This window comes from Panulirus ornatus, chromosome 42 (assembly GCF_036320965.1).
Source record: "Panulirus ornatus isolate Po-2019 chromosome 42, ASM3632096v1, whole genome shotgun sequence".
In the NCBI taxonomy this organism is placed as follows: Eukaryota; Metazoa; Arthropoda; class Malacostraca; order Decapoda; family Palinuridae; genus Panulirus; species Panulirus ornatus.
Window position 1 is genome coordinate 19393860 of NC_092265.1, and position 27207 is coordinate 19421066.

The 27207-nt window shown below is 40.1% G+C and overlaps 2 protein-coding genes across 2 annotated transcripts in view; one reads left to right on the forward strand and one right to left on the reverse strand.

The window, feature by feature from the left end:
- The window catches only part of LOC139762050 (uncharacterized), a 385663-nt gene that overhangs the window by 101532 nt on the left and 256924 nt on the right, over window positions 1–27207 (forward strand). The gene's annotated exons all lie outside the window — the stretch shown is intronic.
- LOC139762011 (protein O-linked-mannose beta-1,2-N-acetylglucosaminyltransferase 1-like) overlaps window positions 8825–27207 on the reverse strand; it is an 80627-nt gene continuing 62244 nt past the window's right edge. The window contains exons 11-13 of the mRNA XM_071686793.1: window positions 26684–26761; window positions 22579–22688; window positions 8825–9744 (exon numbers count right to left, since the gene is read on the reverse strand). Coding sequence (XP_071542894.1) covers window positions 9561–9744; window positions 22579–22688; window positions 26684–26761 — 372 coding nt within the window. The 3' untranslated portion in view covers window positions 8825–9560. The remainder of the gene's footprint in view (window positions 9745–22578; window positions 22689–26683; window positions 26762–27207) is intronic.

Here is a 27207-nt window from a genome sequence, read left to right on the forward strand (position 1 = left end):
CCCAGGAATACTCAACAAACTTATACCTCTGTGATTTGAGCACTCACTTTTATTCCCTTTGCCTTTGTACAATGGCACTATGCAAGCATTCCGCCAATGCTCAGGCACCTCACCAAGAGTCATACATACATTGAAAAACCTTACCAACCAGTCAATAATACAGTTACCCCCTTTTTTAATAAAGTCCACTGCAATACCAAGCCAAACCTGCAGCCTTGCCGGCTTCATCTTCTGCAAAGCTTTTACTATCTCATTCTCCTGTTTACCAAATCATTCTCCCTAACCCTCTCACTTTGTACACCACCTCGACCAAAACACCCTATATCTGCCAAATCTATCATCAAACACATTCAACAAACCTTCAAAATACTCACCCCATCTCCTTCTCATATCACCAATACTTGTTATCACCTCCCCATTAGCCCCCTTCACTGATGTTCCCATTTGTTCCCTCGTCTCACGCACTTTATTTACCTCCTTCCAAAACATCTTTTTATCCTCCCTAAATTAATGATACTCTCGCACCCTAACTCTCATTTGCCCTCTTTTTCACTTCCTGCACCTTTCTCTTGACCTCCTGCCTCTTTCTTTTATACATCTCCCAGTCATTTGCATTATTTCCCTGCAAAAATCGTCCAAATGCCTCTCTCTTCTCTTTCACCAACAATCTTACTTCTTCATCCAACCACTCACTACCCTTTCTAATCTACCCCACCTCTCACACGCTTCTCATAACACAAGCATCTTTTGCGTAAGCCATCACTGCTTCCCTGGATAACATCCCATTCCTCCCTACATCCCATTCCTCCCCCACTCCCCTTACGGCATTTGCTCTCACATTTTGTCATTCTGCACTCAATCTCTTTTGGTACTTCCCCTCATGCAAGTCTCCTTTCCAAGCTCACTTACTCTCACCACTCTCTTCACCCCAACATTTTCTCTTCTTTTCTGAAAACCTCTACAAATCTTCACCTTCGCCTCCACAAGATAATGATCAAACATCCTCAGTTGCACCTCTCAGCACATTAACATCCAAAAGTCTCTCCTTCGCGCTCCTATCAATTAACACGTAATCCAATAATGCCCTCTGGCCATCTCTCCTACTCCTTTTGAACCAGGTATTCCAATCACCAGTCCTTTTTCAGCACACAAATCAACAAGCTCTTCACCTTTTGCAACACTGAACACCCCATGTGCACCAATTAAACCCTCAACTGCCAGATTACTCACCTTTGCATTCAAATCACCCATCACTATAGCCCGGTCTCATGCATCAAAGCTCCTAACACACTCACCAGCTGCTCCCAAAACACTTGCCTCTCATGATCTTTCTTTTCATGACCAGGTGCATAGGAACGAATAATAACCCATCTCTCTCCATCCACATACACATATACAGACATGTACATATATACACATGTTCATATTCATAATTGCTTGTCTTCATCCATTTCTGTCGCCACCCTACCCCACAGGAAACAGCATCGCTGCCCTCTGCTTCAGTAAGGTAGCGCCAGGAAAACAGACAAAAAAGGCCATATTCATTCACACTCAGTCTCTCTCTGTCATTTGTAATGCACCGAAACCACAGCTTCCTATACACATCCAGGCCCAACAGACCTTTCCATGGTTTACCCCAGATGTTTCACATATCCTGGTTCAGTCCAGTGATGGCACGTCGACCCCGATATACCACATCGTTCATATTCAAACTATTCCTTGCATGCTTCTCACCCTCCTGTATGTTCAGGCCCCGATCCCTCTAAATCTTTTTCACTCCATCCTTCCGCCTCCAATTTGGTCTCCTGCTTCTCCTTGTTCTCTTCACTTCTGACACATATATCCTCTTTGTCATTCTTTCATCATTCATTCTCTTCACACGTCCAAACCATTTCAATACTAACTCCTCTGCCCTCTCAACCATATTCTTTTTATTTCCACACATCTCTCTTACCTTTTAAATACTTTCTTGATCAAACCACCTCACGCCAAATACTGTCCTCAAACATTTCATTTCCAACACATCTACCCTCCTCTGTACATGCCTATCTATAGCCCATGCCTCACTACCATATAACATTGTTGAAACTACTATTCCTTTAAACTTACCCATTTTTGCTCTCCGAGATAATATTCTCTCTTCCCACTCCACACATTCTTCATCACTCCCAAAACCTTCACCCCCTCCACTTCCTTACATCCTCGATAAAAACTTTTCACTGCTTCTAACAACTTGCCTCCCACACCATATATTCTTAATATATATATATATATATATATATATATATATATATATATATATATATATATATATATATATATATATATATATATATATATATATAGGAAGAATAAGATGTTTTGGAAGGAGGTAAATAAAGTGCGTAAGACAAGGGAGCAAATGGGAACTTCATTGAAGGGGGCTAATGGGGAGGTGATAACAAGGAGTGGTGATGTGAGAAGGAGATGGAGTGAGTATTTTGAAGGTTTGTTGAATGTGTTTAATGATAGAGTGGCAGATATAGGGTGTTTTGGTCGAGGTGGTGTGCAAAGTGAGAGGGATAGGGAAAATGATTTGGGAAACAGAGAAGAGGTAGTAAAAGCTTTGCGGAAGATGAAAGCCGGCAAGGCAGCAGGTTTGGATGGTATTGCAGTGGAATTTATTAAAAAAGGAGGTGACTGTATTGTTGACTGGTTGGTAAGGTTATTTAATGTATGTATGATTCATGGTGAGGTGACTGAGGATTGGCGGAACGCTTGCATAGTGCCATTGTACAAAGGCAAAGGGGATAAGAGTGAGTGCTCAAATTACAGAGGTATAAGTTTGTTGAGTATCCCTGGTAGGTTATACGGGAGGGTATTGATTGAGAGGGTGAAGGCATGTACAGAGCATCAGATCGGGGAAGAGCAGTGTGGTTTCAGTGTTTTGAAGAATGTATGTGAGAAATACTTACAAAAGCAAATGGATTTCTATGTAGCATTTATGGATCTGGAGAAGGCATATGATAGAGTTGATAGAGATGCTCTGTGGAAGGTTTTAAGAATATATGGTGTGGGAGGCAAGTTGTTAGAAGCAGTGAAAAGTTTTTATCGAGAATGTAAGGCATGTGTACGCGTAGGAAGAGAGGAAAGTGATTGGTTCTCAGTGAATGTAGGTTTGCGGCAGCGGTGTGTGCATGGTTGTTTAATTTGTTTATGAATGGGGTTGTTAGGGAGGTGAATGCAAGAGTTTTGGAAAGAGGGGCAAGTATGCAGTCTGTCGTGGATGACAGAGCCTGGGAAATGAGTAAGTTGTTGTTCGCTGATGATACAGCACTGGTGGCTGATTCATGTGAGAAACTGCAGAAGCTGGTGACGGAGTTTGGTAAAGTGTGTGAAAGAAGAAAGTTAAGAGTAAATATGAATAAGAGCAAGGTTATTAGGTACAGTAGGGTTGAGGGTCAAGTCAATTGGGAGGTGAGTTTGAATGGAGAAAAACTGGAGGAAGTAAAGTGTTTTAGATATCTGGGAGTGGATCTGGCAGCGGATGGAACCATGGAAGCGGAAGTGAATCATAGGGTGAGGGAGGGGGCGAAAATTCTGGGAGCCTTGAAGAATGTGTGGAAGTCGAGAACATTATCTCGGAAAGCAAAAATGGGTATGTTTGAAGGAATAGTAGTTCCAACAATGTTGTATGGCTGCGAGGCTTGGGCTATGGATAGAGTTGTGCGCAGGAGGGTGGATGTGCTGGAAATGAGATGTTTGAGGACAATATGTGGTGTGAGGTGGTTTGATCGAGTAAGTAATGTAAGGGTAAGAGAGATGTGTGGAAATAAAAAGAGTGTGGTTGAGAGAGCAGAAGAGGGTGTTTTGAAATGGTTTGGTCACATGGAGAGAATGAGTGAGGAAAGATTGACCAAGAGGATATATGTATCAGAGGTGGAGGGAACGAGGAGAAGTGGGAGACCAAATTGGAGGTGGATAGATGGAGTGAAAAAGATTTTGAGTGATCGTGGCCTGAACATGCAGAAGGGTGAAAGGTGTGCAAGGAATAGAGTGAATTGGAACGATGTGGTATACCGGGGTCGACGTGCTGTCGATGGATTGAACCAGGGCATGTGAAGCGTCTGGGGTAAACCATGGAAAGTTCTGTGGGGCCTGGATGTGGAAAGGGAGCTGTGGTTTCGGTGCATTATTACATGACAGCTAGAGACTGAGTGTGAACGAATGGGGCCTTTGTTGTCTTTTCCTAGCGCTACCTCACACACATGAGGGGGGAGGGGGTTGTTATCTCATGTGTGGCGAGGTGGCGGTGGGAATAAATAAAGGTAGACAGTATGAATTACGTACATGTGTATATATGTATATGTCTGTGTGTGTATATATATATGTGTACATTGAGATGTATAGGTATGTATATTTGCGTGTGTGGACGTGTCTGTATATACAGGTGTATGTGGGTGGGTTGAGCCATTCTTTCGTCTGTTTCCTTGCGCTACCTCGCTAACGCGGGAGACAGCGACAAAGCAAAATGAATAAATAAATAAATACATAAATAAATATCTATCTATCTATCTATCTATCTATCTATCTATCTATCTATATATATATATATATATATATATATATATATATATATATATATATATATATATATATATTTTTTTTTTTTCTTTTTCTTTATTTTATCTTATTTATTATACTTTGTCGCTGTCTCTCGCGTCAGCGAGGTAGCGCAAGGAAACAGGCAAAAGAATGGCCTAACCCTCCCACATTCACATGTATATATATATATAAATATATATATATATATATATATATATATACATATATATATATATATATATATATATATATATATATATATATATATATATATATATATATATATATATATATATATATATATATATATATGTCTACACACGCACATATACATACCTATACATTTCAAAGTATACATTTATATACATACACACACATATACATATATAAAAACATGTACATAATTTATACTTGCTGCTTTTATTTATTCCCGTCGCCACCTCGCCACACATGAAATGACAGCTCCCTCTCCCCGCATGCACGCGAGGTTGCACTTGGACAAGACAACAAAGGCCACATTCGCTCACATTCAGTCTCTAGCTGTCATTTATAATGCACCGAAACCACAGCTCCCTTTTCACATACAGGCCTCACAGAACTTTCCATGGTTTACCCCAGACGCTTCACATGCCCTGGTTCAATCCATTGACAGCACGTCGACTCCGGTATACCACATTGTTCCAATTCACTCTATTCCTTGCACGCTTTCGCCCTCCTGCATGTTCAGGCCCTGATAGCTCAAAATCTTTTTCACTCCATCTTTCCACCTCCAATTTGGTCTCCCACTTCTCCTCATTCCCTCCACCTCAGACACATATATCCTCTTGGTCAATCTTTCCTCACTCATTCTCTCTATGTGACCAAACCATTTCAAAACACCCTCTTCTGCTCTCTCAACCACACTCTTCTTATCACCACACATCTCTCTTACCCTATCATTACTCACTCGATCAAACCACCTCACACCACATATTGTCCTCAAACATCTCATTTCCAACACATCAACCCTCGTCAGCACAACTCTATCTATAGCCCACGCCTCGCAACCATATAACATTGTTGGAACCACAATTCCTTCAAACATACCCAGTTTTGTTTTCCGGGATAATGTTCTCGCCTTCCTCACATTTTTCAACTCTCTCAGAACTTTCGCCCCCTTCCCCATCCTGTGACTCACTTTAGCTTCCTTGGTTCTATCCGCCGCCAAATCAACTCCCAGATATCTAAAACACTTCACTTCCCCCAGTTTTTCTCCATTCAAACTTACCTCCCAACTGACTTGTCCCTCAACCCTACTGTACCTAATAACCTTGCTCTTATTCGCATTTACTCTCAGCTTTCTTCTTTCACACACTTTACCAAACTCAGTCACCAGCTTCTCCAGTTTCTTGCCCGAATCAGTCACTAGCGCTGTATCGTCAGCGAACAACAACTGACTCACTTCCCAAGCTGACTGAATACTTGCCCCTCTCTCCAAAACTCTTCCATTCACCTTCCTAACAACCCCATCCATAAACAAATTAAACAACCATGGAGACATCATGCACCCCTGCCGCAAACCAACATTAACTGAGACCCAGTCACTTTCCTCTCTTCCTACACGTACACATGCCTTACATCCTGCTTCTAACAACTTGCCTTCCACACCATATATTCTTAATACCTTCCCCAAAGCATCTCACTCAACTCTATCATATGGTCTCTCAAGATCCATAAATGCTACATACAAATCCATTTGCTTTCCTAAGTATTTCTCACATACATTCTTCAAAGCAAACACCTGATCCACACATCCTCTACCATTTCTGAACCCACACTGCTCTTCCCTAATCTGATGCTCTGTACAGGCTTTCACCCTCTCAATCAATACTTTCCCATATAATTTCCCAGGAATACTCAACAAACTTATACCTCTGTGATTTGAGCACTCACTTTTATTCCCTTTGCCTTTGTACAATGGCACTATGCAAGCATTCCGCCAATGCTCAGGCACCTCACCAAGAGTCATACATACATTGAAAAACCTTACCAACCAGTCAATAATACAGTTACCCCCTTTTTTAATAAAGTCCACTGCAATACCATCCAAACCTGCTGCCTTGCCGGCTTCATCTTCTGCAAAGCTTTTACTATCTCTTCTCTGTTTACCAAATCATTCTCCCTAACCCTCTCACTTTGTACACCACCTCGACCAAAACACCCTATATCTGCCAATCTATCATCAAACACATTCAACAAACCTTCAAAATACTCACCCCATCTCCTTCTCATATCACCAATACTTGTTATCACCTCCCCATTAGCCCCCTTCACTGATGTTCCCATTTGTTCCCTCGTCTCACGCACTTTATTTACCTCCTTCCAAAACATCTTTTTATCCTCCCTAAATTTAATGATACTCTCGCACCCTAACTCTCATTTGCCCTCTTTTTCACTTCCTGCACCTTTCTCTTGACCTCCTGCCTCTTTCTTTTATACATCTCCCAGTCATTTGCATTATTTCCCTGCAAAAATCGTCCAAATGCCTCTCTCTTCTCTTTCACCAACAATCTTACTTCTTCATCCAACCACTCACTACCCTTTCTAATCTACCCACCTCCCACGCTTCTCATAACACAAGCATCTTTTGCGTAAGCCATCACTGCTTCCCTGGATACATCCCATTCCTCCCCCACTCCCCTTACCTCCTTTGTTCTCACCTTTTTCCATTCTGTACTCAGTCTCTCCTGGTACTTCCTCACACAAGTCTCCTTCCTATGCTCACTTACTCTCACCACTCTCTTCACCCCAACATTTTCTCTTCTTTTCTGAAAACCTCTACAAATCTTCACCTTCGCCTCCACAAGATAATGATCAAACATCCCTCCAGTTGCACCTCTCAGCACATTAACATCCAAAAGTCTCTCCTTCGCGCGCCTATCAATTAACACGTAATCCAATAAGGCTCTCTGGCCATCTCTCCTACTTACATACGTATATTTATGTATACCTCTCGTTTCAGACTAGGTGTTCCCAATCACCAGTCCATTTTCAGCACATAAATCTACAAGTTCCTCACCATTTCCATTTACAACACTGAACGCCCCATGTACACCAATTATTCCCTCAACTGCCACATTATTCACCTTTGCATTCAATTATTCCCTCAACTGCCACATTACTCACCTTTGCATTCAAATCATCCATCACTATAACCCGGTCTCGTGCATCAAAACTACTAACACTCACTCAGCTGCTCCCAAAACACTTGCCTCTCATGATCTTTATTCTTATGCCCAGGTGCATATGCACCAAAAATCACCCATCTCTCTCCATCCACTTTCAGTTTTACCCATATCAATCTTGAGTTTATTTTCTTACACTCTATCGCATATTACCACCACTCCTGTTTCATATATATATATATATATATATATATATATATATATATATATATATATATATATATTTTTTTTTTTTTTTTTTTCATACTATTCGCCATTTCCCGCGATAGCGAGGTAGCGTTAAGAACAGAGGACTGGGCCTTTGAGGGAATATCCTCACCTGGCCCCCTTCTCTGTTCCTTCTTTTGGAAAAAAAAAAAAAAAAAAAAATATATATATATATATGTATGTATTTATTTATTCATTTTGCTTTGTTGCTGTCTCCCGCATTAGACAGGTAGCGCAAGGAAACAGACGAAAGAAATGGCCCAACCCACCCACATACACATGTATATACATACACGTCCACACACGCAAATATACATACCTATACATCTCAATGTATACATATATATACACACACAGACGTATACATATATACACATGTACATAATTCATACTGTCTGCCTTTATTCATTCTCATCGCCACCCCGCCACACATGAAATAACAAATCTCTCCCCCCAAATGTGCGCGAGGTAGCACTAGGAAAAGACAACAAAGGCCACATTCGTTCATATATATATATATATATATATATATATATATATATATATATATATATATATATATATATATATATATATATATACATATATATATATATATATATATATATATATATATATATATATATATATATATATATATATATATATATATATATATACATATATATATATATATATATATATATATATATATATATATATATATATATATATATATATATATATACATCATATCATATATATTCAAAAATTGAGGAAACCATTACACAATACACTGAATCTAATATAAATTTGTAGTGTTGATTAAAGTTAAACTATTTTAAGAATCTATAATTGATATCACTTATCTGACATAGTAAAACATAATTATATGCAAATGATTTAGACTTTTTACCAAAAACATCCTAAACTTTCCCTCAGTTTCATACTCTGACCTCTCGTCTGGAGACAGTCTCCTCTGGAGGTGGGCTTGTATGGAGATCCATAGAGTCTCCATCTTCTTCATGAACCTGACTCATATGGCGTGGGTCTTCGAAGTCAGTTTTGGGTTTGAGACATGGATCTCTGATTGCCATTATTTCTACATGTAAGTTTATGATATCAAAAATAAAAGAACTTCTTACATCAGTCAGACAATCTATATTTACAAGACCCACACAGGTAACCCAGACGTGCTAGAAGTGCAATTAATATGTGCAACACGGCATGCATGCAAGTGTGTGTCATCTCTATATTCTTCTGGTCTGCCACACCCATGCAAAATAATAATGCGACATACTTTGGTCCACAGGGGCGATCGCCTTTTGAGGTTCAGGTGTTAAGCAAGTGTGGAACCTCACTGATGATGCCTAGTGCACGACCACCATCTAAGGTGATGACTGTCCATTCTCACAGTGATGGTAATGTCTGTGAGGCGGGCCTGTTCCTTTGCGTGGAGTACAGACCACATTAATATGAAGACTAATTTCTGGTCTCCTTAGTCATTTCCACACTATGTCTTGTGATATGCTGACTCTAACAGTAACCTTCATCACAGGCATCAGCTCAGCCACCAGTAGTGTAGTCTACCACTTGACGATTCTCTAAGGTGAACTCCTGCTGGGGACTGTTTGGCGGGATCCTGACGGCGTAGGTAACTTTGCGGAGTGGGCTTAGGAAGGGGTTCTCCCTTGCAAAGGCGAGATCATCTGCAGTAGCTCGGTAAATCATGCTTCGGTGTTTGGGGCGGCTGTGGGGAGAGAGGCGGTGGTAACAGGTTAGGCTAAGAAAATGATAATACTTACACATGCATATGATCAGATAACATAAGATTCGCTCTACGAGTTTCTTATTTTCGTGAAATGATTTTGTCACCAAAATTGATCATCGGGCAAATATTTTTCGACTAGACCCTATTCATGTTTACTTCGTAGACGGATTATTATGCTTCTTCCTTTAGACTGCCACTGTTTTTGATTTTAAGGAATTTGAAGTCACTTAAACTTTCTACATGCAGGAAACACTGTAAGCCATGCCTCAGTCTTTAACAATGAAGCTTCAGTATACTTTATAAAGAACTGTACGTTACCGTTGACCAGGATATTACGAAATGTATATGAAAATACATGCCTGATCATTTGTAAGCTTTTGATTTTGTGAGAATGAGAACTTGTTAAAAACATTCACTGACTTCATTTAATGTTGTCCGCGTCTGTTGATCTAACAAAGGATGACAAAGGATTTCCAACAGCAACAGACAGACCGCTGGTCTCCTTCCACACATTTTGTAGTAATGAAGATAGCAGAAAGTCAGACTGATGTGGTAAAAGCTGGAAGGTATATAGATAATTCAAAGACAGAAACCTGCGAATTGTCACCGTGACTAAGGAGTTAATAATGTTAGTCTTTGACAAAGAATATTTGTTGTTTATTCTTTTATGTATTCATAGTAATGCTTTCAATCACTTCATTGGGTAAATCATTCCATACGTTCACAATCTTGTTGAAGAAAGAACACTTCGCCCCAATCGAGATAAAACATTTGCCCACGATTTTGTATCCATTATATCCCCTTTCTCCTTCAACAGCGGCTCCCTCAAGGTTCTGTCCTGTCTCCTACACTTTTCCTCCAATTTACAATCGATCTCCTTTCTTTTCCAAATAACCAAATGCACATATGCTGACGACTCTGCACTGCCTTCCTCCACATCCTTCAATTCTGCTCCTCACAATAGATCTGCATGTTGTCGCATCACAACTTCCTCAGTAAACTCAGAATTGGACAGGATATTTCAATGGGTTAGACGAAATCTGGATAAGATTAATGCCTCCAAGACCCAGTTTCTGCTCATCTCTCTCTCTCTCTCTCTCTCTCTCTCTCTCTCGGGGATTCCTCTCACCTTTCCTCTCTCTCCTTCGACTGTTATGTAATTCCGCTTCTGAACTCAGAGAAAATATTTGGCATTACTATAACATTCACAGTTTCTTGGAAACTTAGTGGTTAAGTCTACCACTAAGAAACTGGAAGTCTTGCTTAGATGTCGTCCTTGTAAGGAGTACTGCTCTCACATCTGGGGTGGTTCTAGCTCTACAAACTTACTTTACATAGTTGAGTCGCTTGCCCTAGGCCGCAATGGTGTCTTACTTTCCCTCTCATATAGGTACTACTTTGGTTCTGGCTCCCGCTAGCTGGCTGCTTGAGTACCCCCCACTATTTGCTAGACAGGAATGCGCGTCCAGCTGCTGCGTCACATGATTGTTGTGTGGCCGTTGGCAGCTCAAGGGTGAGTCGTCAATAAGTGTTTCTTTCCTTACACTTCGAGGCTTTGGAACTTTCTACCTCTTCTCGTCTCTCTCTTAATAACTAAGTCTTGGCACTTTAAAAGACAGGTTTTTCGCTGCATCCAAAATACATTTTTCCTTGTCTCTTGATCATGTTCAAACCTCGAGCGCATTAATATATATATATATATATATATATATATATATATATATATATATATATATATATATATATATATATATATATTTTTTTTTTTTTTTCATACTATTCGCCATTTCCCGCGATAGCGAGGTAGCTTTAAGAACAGAGGACTGGGCCTTTTTTGGAATATCCTCACCTGGCCCCCTCTGTTCCTTCTTTTGGAAAAAAAAAAAAAAAAAAAAAAAAAAAAGAGAGGGGAGGATTTCCAGCCCCCCGCTCCCGCAATGAGATATACAATACAGTATATGCCATATAATAGGCAACAAACTTCATGTGAAGCTTATAATTAGTTTTCATTGATATATGTTAACATCTCTGATCTCTTCAGGTGACTATTAAGACAGAGATCTGCATTGCCTGAAGTAAGCTGACTGATTATTCTGACATACAGTAGATAATAAATCTGTGATGTCAAGCCAATCCTTTGAGAACTAATGTTATCTGAATCTTCTAAAGTATATTTTCATTAAGTCCCTCTTTAAGTAATCCTTGAGGATACCTGAAATTATCAGAAAGGAGCAAAGATCTAAAACTTTCTCAAGAGTATGCAAATTTAACTCTACCATGTTAATGAAAGTTTAAACACACTGGCAAGAAAAATGCATTAGTTTCAACCCTTTTGTGCTTGAAATGGTACATAATATCACTGTGTGCTCTGATAAGCCATTGTTGGATTGGGTGAGGTTTAAACATTACTGAATCTACTATATTTGAACTATATTCTTTACATATCTTTAGCTGATAACCTCGGCTATCCAAAACTAAGTTATGGATGCCAAGCTAAGCATTAATTTGTGCTTTCGTTAATGGAGTCTTGCATTTCAGTGGTAGACATATTCACTGTTTGCTAAAACAAAGACCACTGTCATAATAAATCAAAAAATACTCTCAACATAATAATCACAATATGATCACCATGAAAGTTAAATGAAATGAAACACTATGAAAGCTATAAGATTCCTTCTTAACTCTTCCAATCAAAAACTTTATCTATCTTTTCAGTCTCCCAGCCTTATAAATCAACCTCTTAATTAACCTTACTGACCTTATAAATCTAATCAACATAACATAAAAAGGCATAGATCAAAAATTGAAAATTTTCCTCATTAGCTGTAATCCCTGTGGGCTTCTTTAGCAATATGATAGTCTGATATCTTGCTTGAGAACTTATTTCTTCCATGCAACTGTGATCACAAGGCCCAAATAATCTCATGATTGTGATGATGATGATCGCCTTCATATTTGTCTTTATTAATACTTTCCATCAAAATTACATCTTATTTCTTCCCATGTTGCCCTGTTTATGTTAGTGGCTGCCAGATGCATGGGTAACTCTCGTATGGTTAAATTCCAGTAAGAGACCTTCCACTATGGTATTTGTACGATAAATGACAACTGTGAAATGTCCGATGATGAAGTATAGTCCTTCCACTATAGTGTTTAGAGGATAAATGACAATCATAACATTTCTGAGGCAAATTATCACTGTTGATGACATATGGCAACTATATATGACTAATTGCTTCAGATTTAAAGCAGGGCTTGAAAGATTAGCCCATATCTCATGTATGTGTAAGCCTGAATGGGTTAGAATAACAATCTTCCATATCAAGAACATTGCTTGAACTAGTCACATGATGACTATGTAAAATGATGAAAAATTCGTTCTTCCGTACCTGTTCACCATTTCTTGCCTCTGCAAGGTAGTGTTGGGAGCATATGACCAAGTTTTAGGATAAAACATTACAAGAAGGGAGGATTTCCAGCCACTGCTTCAGGCCCTCACAGTTGCTATCTATGACAAAAAGATGGGCAGTACAAAAATCTTTCTTCCCCATCCTCAGGGATGTTACGTGATATGATGTTAACATCTAGACAGAGATCAGTTTCTACAGACAGTACCTCAACATTAAAACTTATACAAAAAGATTGCAGGCCACTGTTCCATACAATTTCACAGATACTAAAAATTTCTGGTATATACCATTTATAAAATGTATATATATATATATATATATATATATATATATATATATATATATATATATATATATATATATATACATATATATATATATATATATATATATATATATATATTCCTATGAGTCCACGGGGAAAATGAAACACGAAAAGTTCCCAAGTGCACTTTCGTGTAATAATTACATCATCAGGGGAGACACAAGAGAGAAATATAACAGTCAGTTGATATACATCGAAGAGACCTCTTCGATGTATATCAACTGACTGTTATATTTCTCTCTTGTGTCTCCCCTGATGATGTAATTATTACACGAAAATGCTCTTGGGAACTTTTCGTGTTTCATTTTCCCCGTGGACTCATAGGAATATCTTAATCACGCGCAAAATTGTGATCCTTTCCAATATATATATATATATATATATATATATATATATATATATATATATATATATATATATATATATATATATATATATATATATATATATGTATATACATACACATGTATATACATACGTCCACACACGCAAATATACATACCCACACAGCTTTCCATGGTTTACCCCAGACTCTTCACATGCCCTGATTCAATCCACTGACAGCACGTCAACCCCGGTATACCACATCGATCCAATTCACTCTATTCCTTGCCCTCCTTTCACCCTCCTGCATGTTCAGGCCCTGATCACAGAAAATCTTTTTCACTCCATCTTTCCACCTCCAATTTGACCTCCCACTTCTCGTTCCCTCCACCTCCGACACATATATCCTCTTGGTCAATCTTTCCTCACTCATTCTCTCCATGTGCCCAAACCATTTCAAAACACCTTCTTCTGCTCTCTCAACCACGCTCTTTTTATTTCCACACATCTCTCTTACCCTAACGTTACTTACTCGATCAAACCACCTCACACCACACATTGTCCTCAAACATCTCATTTCCAGCACATCCATCCTCCTGCGCACAACTCTATCCATAGCCCACGCCTCGCAACCATACAACATTGTTGGAACCACTATTCCTTCAAACATACCCATTTTTGCTTTCCGAGATAATGTTCTCGACTTCCACACATTCTTCAAGGCTCCCAGAATTTTCGCCCCCTCCCCCACCCTATGATCCACTTCCGCTTCCATGGTTCCATCCGCTGCCAGATCCACTCCCAGATATCTAAAACACTTTACTTCCTCCAGTTTTTCTCCATTCAAACTTACCTCCCAATTGACTTGACCCTCAACCCTACTGTACCTAATAACCTTGCTCTTATTCACATTTACTCTTAACTTTCTTCTTTCACACACTTTACCAAACTCAGTCACCAGCTTCTGCAGTTTCTCACATGAATCAGCCACCAGTGCTGTATCATCAGCGAACAACAACTGACTCACTTCCCAAGCTCTCTCATCCCCAACAGACTTCATACTTGCCCCTCTTTCCAAAACTCTTGCATTCACCTCCCTAACAACCCCATCCATAAACAAATTAAACAACCATGGAGACATCACACACCCCTGCCGCAAACCTACGTTTACTGAGAACCAATCACTTTCCTCTCTTCCTACACGTACACATGCCTTACATCCTCGATAAAAACTTTTCACTGGTTCTAACAACTTGCCTCCCACACCATATATTCTTAATTCCTTGCACAGGGCATCTCTATCAACTCTATCATATGCCTTCTCCAGATCCATAAATGCTACATACAAATCCATTTGCTTTTCTAAGTATTTCTCACATACATTCTTCAAAGCAAACAGCTGATCCACACATCCTCTACCACTTCTGAAACCACACTGCTCTTCCCCAATCTGATGCTCTGTACATGCCTTCACCCTCTCAATCAATACCCTCCCATATAATTTACCAGGAATACTCAACAAACTTTATTATATTATTTTATTATACTTTGTCGCTGTCTCCCGCGTTTGCGAGGTAGCGCAAGGAAACAGACGAAAGAAATGGCCCCCCCCCCCATACACATGTATATACATACGTCCACACATGCAAATATACATACCTACACAGCTTTCCATGGTTTACCCCAGACGCTTCTCATGCCTTGATTCAATCCACTGACAGCACGTCAACCCCGGTATACCACATCGCTCCAATTCACTCTATTCCTTGCCCTCCTTTCACCCTCCTGCATGTTCAGGCCCCGATCACACAAAATCTTTTTCACTCCATCTTTCCACCTCCAATTTGGTCTCCCTCTTCTCCTCGTTCCCTCCACCTCCGACACATATATCCTCTTGGTCAATCTTTCCTCACTCATTCTCTCCATGTGCCCCAACCACTTCAAAACACCCTCTTCTGCTCTCTCAACCACGCTCTTTTTATTTCCACACATCTCTCTTACCCTTACGTTACTCACTCGATCAAACCACCTCACACCACACATTGTCCTCAAACATCTCATTTCCAGCACATCCATCCTCCTGCGCACAACTCTATCCATAGCCCACGCCTCGCAACCATACAACATTGTTGGAACCACTATTCCTTCAAACATACCCATTTTTGCTTTCCGAGATAATGTTCTCGACTTCCACACATTCTTCAAGGCTCCCAGAATTTTCGCCCCCTCCCCCACCCTATGATCCACTTCCGCTTCCATGGTTCCATCCGCTGACAGATCCACTCCCAGATATCTAAAACACTTTATTTCCTCCAGTTTTTCTCCATTCAAACTCACCTCCCAATTGACTTGACCCTCAACCCTACTGTACCTAATAACCTTGCTCTTATTCACTTTACTCTTAACTTTCTTCTTCCACACACTTTACCAAACTCAGTCACCAGCTTCTGCAGTTTCTCACATGAATCAGCCACCAGCGCTGTATCATCAGCGAACAACAACTGACTCACTTCCCAAGCTCTCTCATCCCCAACAGACTTCATACTTGCCCCTCTTTCCAAAACTCTTGCATTTACCTCCCTAACAACCCCATCCATAAACAAATTAAACAACCATGGAGACATCACACACCCCTGCCGCAAACCTACATTCACTGAGAACCAATCACTTTCCTCTCTTCCTACACGTACACATGCCTTACATCCTCGATAAAAACTTTTCACTGCTTCTAACAACTTTCCTCCCACACCATATATTCTTAATACCTTCCACAGAGCATCTCTATCAACTCTATCATATGCCTTCTCCAGATCCATAAATGCTACATACAAATCCATTTGCTTTTCTAAGTATTTCTCACATACATTCTTCAAAGCAAACACCTGATCCACACATCCTCTACCGCTTCTGAAACCACACTGCTCTTCCCCAATCTGATGCTCTGTACATGCCTTCACCCTCTCAATCAATACCCTCCCATATAATTTACCAGGAATATTCAACAAACTTATACCTCTGTAATTTGAGCACTCACTCTTATCCCCTTTGCCTTTGTACAATGGCACTATGCACGCATTCCGCCAATCCTCAGGCACCTCACCATGAGTCATACATACATTAAATAACCTTACCAACAAACTTATACCTCTGTAATTTGAGCACTCACTCTTATCCCCTTTGCCTTTGTACAATGGCACTATGCACGCATTCCGCCAATCCTCAGGCACCTCACCATGAGTCATACATACATTAAATAACCTTACCAACCAGTCAATAATACAGTCACCCCCTTTTTTAATAAATTCCACTGCAATACCATCCAAACCTGCTGCCTTGCCGGCTTTCATCTTCCGCAAAGCTTTTTCTACCTCTTCTCTGTTTACCAAATCCTTTTCCCTAACCCTCTCACTTTGCACACCACCTCGACCAAAACACCCTATATCTGCCACTCTATCATCAAACACATTCAACAAACCTTCAAAATACTCACTCCAACTCCTTCTCACATCACCACTACTTGTTATCACCTCCCCATTTGCGCCCTTCACTGAAGTTCCCATTTGCTCCCTTGTCTTACCCACTTTATTTACCTCCTTCCAGAACATCTTTTTATTCTCCCTAAAATTTAATGATACTCTCTCACCCCAACTCTCATTTGCCCTCTTTTTCACCTCTTGCACCTTTCTCTTGACCTCCTGTAACTTTCTTTTATACATCTCCCACTCAATTGCATTTTTTCCCTGCAAAAATCGTCCAAATGCCTCTCTCTTCTCTTTCACTTATAATCTTACTTCTTCATCCCACCACTCACTACCCTTTCTAATCAACCCACCTCCCACTCTTCTTATGCCACAAGCATCTTTTGCGCAATCCATCACCGATTCCCTAAATACATCCCATTCCTCCCCCACTCCCCTTACTTCCATTGTTCTCACCTTTTTCCATTCTGTACTCAGTCTCTCCTGGTACTTCCTCACACAAGTCTCCTTCCCAAGCTCACTTACTCTCACCACCCTCTTCACCCCAACATTCACTCTTCTTTTCTGAAAACCCATACAAATCTTCACTTTAGCCTCCACAAGATAATGATCAGATATCCCTCCAGTTGCACCTCTCAGCACATTAACATCCAAAAGTCTCTCTTTCGCGCGCCTGTCCATTAACACGTAATCCAATAACGCTCTCTGGCCATCTCTCCTACTTACATTCGTATACTTATGTATATCTCGCTTTTTAAACCAGGTATTCCCAATCACCAGTCCTTTTTCAGCACATAAATCTACAAGCTCTTCACCATTTCCATTTACAACACTGAACACCCCATGTATACCAATTATTCCCTCAACTGCCACATTACTCACCTTTGCATTCAAATCACCCATCACTATAACCCGGTCTCGTGCATCAAAACCACTAACACACTCATTCCGCTGCTCCCAAAACACTTGCCTCTCATGATCTTTCTTCTCATGCCCAGGTGCATATGCACCAATAATCACCCATCTCTCTCCATCAACTTTCAGTTTTACTCATATTAATCGAGAATTTACTTTCTTACATTCTATCACATACTCCCACAACTCCTGTTTCAGGAGTACTGCTACTCCTTCCCTTGCTCTTGTCCTCTCACTAACCCCTGACTTTACTCCCAAGACATTCCCAAACCACTCTTCCCCTTTATCCTTGAGCTTCGTTTCACTCAGAGCCAAAACATCCAGGTTCCTTTCCTCAAACACACTACCTATCTCTCCTTTTTTCACATCTTGGTTACATCCACACACATTTAGACACCCTGTCTCCCGCGTTAGCGAGGTAGCGCAAGGAAAAAGACGAAAGAGTGGCCTATCCCACCCACATACACAGCTATATACATAAACGCCCAAACACGCACATATACCTACCTACACATTTCAACGTATACATACATATACATACAAAGACAAATACATATATACGCATGTACATATCCATACTTGCTGCCTTCATTCATTCCCATCGCCACCCTACCACATGAAATGGTAACCCCCTTCCTCCCCGCGCGCGTGAGGTAGCGCTACGAAAAGACAACAAAGGCCACATTCGTTCACACCCAGTCTCTAGCTGTCGTGTATAATGCACCGAAACCACAACTCCCTTTCCACATCCAGGCCCCACAAAACTTTCCATGGTTTACCCCAGACGCTTCACATGCCCTGTTTCATTCCACTGACAGCACTTCACCCTCCAGTATGTTCAGGCCCTGATCACTCAAAATCTTTTCCACTTCATCCTTCCACCTCCAATTTGGTCTCCCACTTCTTGTTCCCTCCACCTCTGACACATATATCATCTTTGTCAATCTTTCCTCACTCATTCTCTCCATGTGACCAGACCATTTCAAAACACCCTCTTCTGCTCTCTCAACCACACTCTTCGTATCACCACACATCTCTCTTACCCTTTCATTACTTACTCGATCAAATCACCTCACACCACATATTGTCCTCAAACATCTCATTTCCAGCACATCCACCCTCCTACGCATAACTCTATCTATAGCCCACTCCTCGCAACCATATAACATTGTCGGGACCACTATTCCTTCAAACATACCCTTTTTGCTTTTCAAGATAACGTTCTCGACTTCCACACATTTTTCAACGCTCCCAGAACTTTCGCCCCCTCCCCCACCCTATGATTCACTTCCACTTCCATGGTTCCATCCGCTGCCAAATCCACTCTCAGATATCTAAATCACTTCACTTCCTCCAGCTTTTCTCCGTTCAAACTTACCTCCCAATTGACTTGTCCCTCAACCCTAGTGTACCTAATAACCTTGCTCTTATTCAAATTTACTCTCGGCTTTCTTCTTTCACACACTTTACCAGCTTCAGCAGTTTCTTACCCGAATCAGCCACCAGTGGTGTATCATCAACGAACAACAACTGACTCACTTCTCAAGCTCTCTCATCCACAACAGACTTCATACTTGCCCCTCTTTCCAAAACTCTTGCATTTACCTCCCTAACAATCCCATCCATAAACAAATTAAACAACCATGGAGACATCACGCACCCCTGCCGCAACCCAACATTCACTGAGAACCAATCACTTTCCTCTCTTCCTACCATCTATATATATATATATATATATATATATATATATATATATATATATATATATATATATATATATATATATATATATATATATTATCAGAACATATATATATATATATGTTCTATGAGGATGCACGTTCCTATGCACTTTGTTCGTGTATATACATATATATATATATATATATATATATATATATATATATATATATATATATATATATATATATATATGTATATATATATATTTTTTTTTTCAAACTATTCGCCATTTCCCGCATCAGCAAGGTAGCGTTAAGAACAGAGGACTGGGCCTCTGAGGGAACATCCTCACCTGGCCCCCTTCTCTGTTCCTTCTTTTGGAAAATTAAAAAAAAAGAAAAAAAAGCAGGGCGGTTATATACTACGTAAAACCGTAAAACACTGACTATTGTATTGAGTGAATTTGATTTACGGGTTAATATTAGTCATTTTTTGAGCAAGAAATACAATCCAGTCATTTCTCCACGATCGAGGATGTTATTCCTGGGGAGTTCCGGGCGTCAGCTGTCTCCATTACCAGCGGTACAGGTGGAAGACTTTGTATATTGGCAAGACGAGGCTATTCCTCAGGGGCGACCAGTCCAAACGAACTTCTCAGCACTACGGAATCACGCTCACGACAACGACTACTCCAGCATCGTCAGCATGCTTGTCTGTGTTGGCCAAGTAGCTCGTCAAACACCGATCTGTTAATACCCAGTGAAGTCTTTCCAGTCCCACTGGAAGTATGCCACTATGAGGAACAGTTAAGTACTTGTAGAGTTAGTTTAGTCTGCTTTTACATACGATTTATTAGATTTAGAGTCGAACTGTCTAGTGGTGTTAGATGTTTGTTTCAAGATTAAGTCTTTAATTATGAATTTTAGAATTTTATATTCTTAATTGGAAATACTGCCTCTGATGAATCTATATAAGTCACGTTTATATTTCTTTAGATAAAGTAGGATTATTGGATATAATGATTTTGCTTACCTGTCTGTATTCTTTTCCTAATATTCATCTCACATTGAGTTTTTCTGATATATGATATCCAAGTAATACCTGAGATTTCATTAGATTCTATCTATTGCACAGGTCATAACGTAGATATTTGTTACATATTATTACTTTTATTTTAGGCTCTGATGACGGTATACATAATTATATATATATATATATATATATATATATATATATATATATATATATATATATATATATATATATATATATATATATATCTTTCTTTCATACTATTCGCCATTTCCCGCATTAGCGAGGTAGCGTTGAGAACAGAGGACTGGGCCCTTGAGGGAATATCCTCACCTGGACCCCTTCTCTGTTCCCTCTTTTGGAAAATTAAAAAAACAACAAAAAAAAAAAAAAAGTGAGAGGGGAGGATTTCCAGCCCCCCGCTCCCTCCCCTTTTAGTCGCCTTCTACGACACGCAGGGAATACGTGGGAAGTATTCTTTCTCCCCTATCCCCAGGGATATATATATATATATATATATATATATATATATATATATATATATATATATATATATATATATATATAATTACCAAGACATAGCTAATAAGACCACTTATGTTTATCCAAGCCTCGCTGATTCTTTTCTTATCAAGACTACGATTTCTAAGCAGCAGATCCATTACTGACATTTCTTTTGTATACATGTTCGCCATTTCCTGTTTTAGTGAGGTAGTGCCAGGAACGAATGAAGAAATTGCCTCATTAGCTTATATTCACAGAACAACTGTCATGTTTGATGCACCGAAAACTGAGCCATATATGTTTTTAGCGTAATTTACCTTTCGGCTCCAGAGCCTCAGCCGGAGCTGTCCTCCCTCCATGCTCAACTCTCCTAATGTCGCTACCATGATCAGCACCAGCTCCACACCACACCACTCTGACCCTTCTCCACCCTGTCTTCCACCCCCACCTCAGCATTAGGAAGAATAGATAGAATAATGGGACATTTTGAAGACGGTCTCCTACTACCGCCATTGTTCTCTCTCCTCTACCAACACAACCTAGGACCAATCTCCCATCACTAACATTCTGGTTCCTATTCGCTCATCACCACAACTCCGACCACAATCCGTTTTTACCATTTTGGTCCCTAAACATTCACCACCTCCACTCTCTTCCTCACCAAACCACCACCACTTTGGCTTCCCGACATTACACAAGAATGACTGTGGTCCCCCATTATTCATCACCACTATGCCTTCCACTTTTCATCACCCTAACCTTTCCTTTCATCACCTCAGCCTCCTGCCTTTAACCTCTTTTGCTTTCACACATAATCATCATTCTGGTCGTCTTCTACCAGTACCTAGATCCTCGACCACGCCACCTTGGGCACCACCCATCACCTCGTATATACCACTTCACCAGCAGGGTGTCCTCACTTACGATTGTCTTCCGTCATATTCAGCAACCCAGACCATGACCAGCCACTGTCCTCTCGCCCATCTGTCACCTGTTATGTCCCCCCACCTCACCAGCTCTTATCAACACTTAACCTGCCACAGCTTTGGCCATCAACCAACGGCTTAGTCGCTCATTAAGTTCTTACCACCTGGCTTCACGTAGCACGACCCTAGCCACACCTACGATGATAATCACTTACCAGTAAGGGGAGTGAGGGCAGGCCACCACGTACACCTGGTTGCCAAAGAATGGGAAGGTGACCATCATCCTCAGGTTCTCGTGGATATCACGTTTGTTGATCCCAAGACACTGCCGTTGGGAAGACACACATGTTAAGGCCAAGGATTTAATTACAACGAACTACACCGTTACGTGTCAGTCTAATTATGCTTTAATGTTATTATTTGAATTCATCACAAGTAAAAATCTTTTGAACGTTTTATGCTTACAGTATATATATATATATATATATATATATATATATATATATATATATATATATATATATATATATATTTATTTATTTATTATTTTGCTTTGTCGCTGTCTCCTGCGTTAGCGAAGTAGCGCAAGGAAACAGACGAAAGAATGGCCCAATTCACCGACATACACATATATATACATACACGTCCACACACACAAATATACATACCTATACATCTCAACGTATACATATATATACACGCACAGACATATACATATATGCACATGTACATAATTCATACTGTCTGCCTTTATTCATTCCAATCGCCACCTCGCCACACATGGAATAACAACCCCTTCCCCCCTCATGTGTGCGAGTTAGCGCTAGGAAAAGACAACAAAGGCCCCATTCGTTCACACTCAGTCTCTTGCTATCATGTAATAATGCACCGAAAACACAGCTCCCTTTCCACATCCAGGCCCCACAGAACTTTCCATGGTTTACCCCAGACGCTTCACATGCCCTGATTCAATCCACTGACAGCACGTCAACCCCGGTATACCACATCGATCCAATTCACTCTATTCCTTGCCCTCCTTTCACCCTCCTGCATGTTCAGGCCCCGATCACACAAAATCTTTTTCACTCCATCTTTCCACCTCCAATTTGGTCTCCCACTTCTCCTCGTTCCCTCCACCTCCGACACATATATCCTCTTGGTCAATCTTTCCTCACTCATTCTCTCCATGTGCCCAAACCATTTCAAAACACCCTCTTCTGCTCTCTCAACCACGCTCTTTTTATTTCCACACATCTCTCTTACCCTTACATTACTTACTCGCTCAAACCCCCTCACACCACACATTGTCCTCAAACATCTCATTTCCAGCACATCCACCCTCCTGCGCACAACTCTATCCATAGCCCACGCCTCGCAACCATACAACATTGTTGGAACCACTAGTCCTTCAAACATACCCATTTTTGCTTTCCGAGATAATGTTCTCGACTTCCACACATTCTTCAAGGCCCCCAGGATTTTCGCTCCCTCCCCCACCCTATGATTCACTTCCGCTTCCATGGTTCCATCCGCTGCCAGATCCACTCCCAGATATCTAAAACACTTTACTTCCTCCAGTTTTTCTCCATTCAAACTTACCTCCCAATTGACTTGACCCTCAACCCTACTGTACCTAATAACCTTGCTCTTTTTCACATTTACTCTTAACTTTCTTCTTTCACACACTTTACCAAACTCAGTCACCAGCTTCTGCAGTTTCTCACATGAATCAGCCACCAGCGCTGTATCATCAGCGAACAACAACTGACTCACTTCCCAAGGTCTCTCATCCACAACAGACTTCATACTTGCCCCTCTTTCCAAAACTCTTGCATTCACCTCCCTAACAACCCCATCCATAAACAAATTAAACAACCATGGAGACATCACACACCCCTGCCGCAAACCTACATTCACTGAGAACCAATCACTTTCCTCTCTTCCTACACGTACACATGCCTTACATCCTCGATAAAAACTTTTCACTGCTTCTAACAACTTCCCTCCCACACCATATATTCTTAATACCTTCCACAGAGCATCTCTATCAATTCTACCATATGCCTTCTCCAGATCCATAAATGCTACATACAAATCCATTTGCTTTTCTAAGTATTTCTCACATACATTCTTCAAAGCAAACACCTGATCCACACATCCTCTACCACTTCTGAAACCACACTGCTCTTCCCCAATCTGATGCTCTGTACATGCCTTCACCCTCTCAATCAATACCCTCCCATATAATTTACCAGGAATACTCAACAAACTTATACCTCTGTAATTTAAGCACTCACTCTTATCCCCTTTGCCTTTGTACAATGGCACTATGCACGCATTCCGCCAATCCTCAGGCACCTCACCATGAGTCATACATACATTAAATAACCTTACCAACCAGTCAATAATACAGTCACCCCCTTTTTTAATAAATTCCACTGCAATACCATCCAAACCTGCTGCCTTGCCGGCTTTCATCTTCCGTATATATATATATATATATATATATATATATATATATATATATATATATATATATATATATATATATATATATATATATATATATATATATACAGCGAGGTGACGTTAAGAACAGAGGACTGAGCCTTAGAAGGAATATCTTCATTTACCACCCCCCTTCTCTGTGCCTTCTTTTGGAAAATTGAAAACGGGAGGGGAGGATTTCCCGCCCCACGCTCCCTCACCTTTAGTCGCCTTGTACGACACGCAGAGAATACGTGGGAAGTATTCTTTCTCCCCTATTCCCAGGGATAACATATATATATATATATATATATATATATATATATATATATATATATATATATATATATATATATATATATATATACATATATAAATTTAAGGCGTGTGTTCGAGTTGGAAGGGAAGAAAGTGGCGTCTGGAATGGGTGAAGGCGAGCATTTATATATATATATATATATATATATATATATATATATATATATATATATATATATATATATATATATATATATATATATATTCATGTGAGAAGCTGCAGAAGCTGGTGACTGAGTTTGGTAAAGTGTGTGAAAGAAGAAAGTTAAGAGTAAATGTGAATAAGAGCAAGGTTATTAGGTACAGTAGGGTTGAGGGTCAAGTCATTTGGGAGGTAAGTTTGAATGGAGAAAAACTGGAGGAAGTAAAGTGTTTTAGATATCTGGGAGTGGATCTGGCAGCGGATGGAACCATGGAAGCGGAAGTGGATCATAGGGTGGGGGAGTGGGCGAAAATTCTGGGAGCCTTGAAGAATGTGTGGAAGTCGAGAACATTATCTCGGAAAGCAAAAATGGGTATGTTTGAAGGAATAGTGGTTCCAACAATGTTGTATGGTTGCGAGGCGTGGGCTATGGATAGAGTGGTGCGCAGGAGGATGGATGTGCTGGAAATGAGATGTTTGAGGACAATGTGTGGTGTGAGGTGGTTTGATCGAGTAAGTAACGTAAGGGTAAGTGAGATGTGTGGAAATAAAAAGCGCGTGGTTGAAAGAGCAGAAGAGGGTGTTTTGAAATGGTTTGGGCACATGGAGAGAATGAGTGAGGAAAGATTGACCAAGAGGATATATGTGTCGGAGGTGGAGGGAACGAGGAGAAGTGGGAGACCAAATTGGAGGTGGAAAGATGGAGTGAAAAAGATTTTGTGTGATCGGGGCCTGAACATGCAGGAGGGTGAAAGGAGGGCAAGGAATAGAGTGAATTGGATCGATGTGGTATACCGGGGTTGACGTGCTGTCAGTGGATTGAATCAAGGCATGTGAAGCGTTTGGGGTAAACCATGGAAAGCTGTGTAGGTATGTATATTTGCGTGTGTGGACGTATGTATATACATGTGTATGGGGGTGGGTTGGGTCATTTCTTTCGTCTGTTTCCTTGCGCTACCTCGCAAACGCGGGAGACAGCGACAAAGCAAAAAAAAAAAAAAAAAAAAAAAAAAATATATATATATATATATATATATATATATATATATATATATATATATATATATATATATATATATCCTAGCATTAGGTAAGTACCAAATTCATGGAACAACTCTTAGGTAGAGGTAAGGGGATGGGTTGTCGGTGTATCGGCTACCGAAACCCGGATTCGAACCTCCGTGCTCGACCCTGGACGGCTCGTGAATGCGCCACGGCCCAAAAACGCTACGGAAACCCCCTGAATACTGCTTCCCTCAGTTGAACCATACCCCTTAAGTCTCAGGGCTTCTCCAGTAGGTACTGTATTTGCTTAGTTACATTACTGGTGGATCCTTACGTCTGCTATACCACGGTTGTGGTCGGGAACTCACCAAGGCGATGACTTTGTAGGACAGGTGGTTTTTGTTCTCGTCCGGCTGGTGTATGTAGATCATGTAGGTCTGGTTCGTCTGTTGGGGTATAAGATGACCTGATATCACAGTGGGTTTGCAACAGTAGACATTTATACTAAGTGGCGATAATCGATTCTTTCTGTTGTCTATAAAAATGCTGTGTAAAATGTTTATTGTTATTGTTATTATCATTATAATCATCTATGTATGTATGTATATATGTATGTATATATATATATATATATATATATATATATATATATATATATATATATATATATATATATATATATAATTTTTTTATATATTATATTTTGACGCTGTCTCCCGCGTTACCGAGGTAGCGCAAGGAAACAGACGAGGAATGGCCCAACCCAAACACATACACATGTGTATACATAAACTCCTACACACGTAAATATACATACATATACATTTCAACGTATACATACATATACATGCACAGACATATACATTATATATATATATATATATATATATAT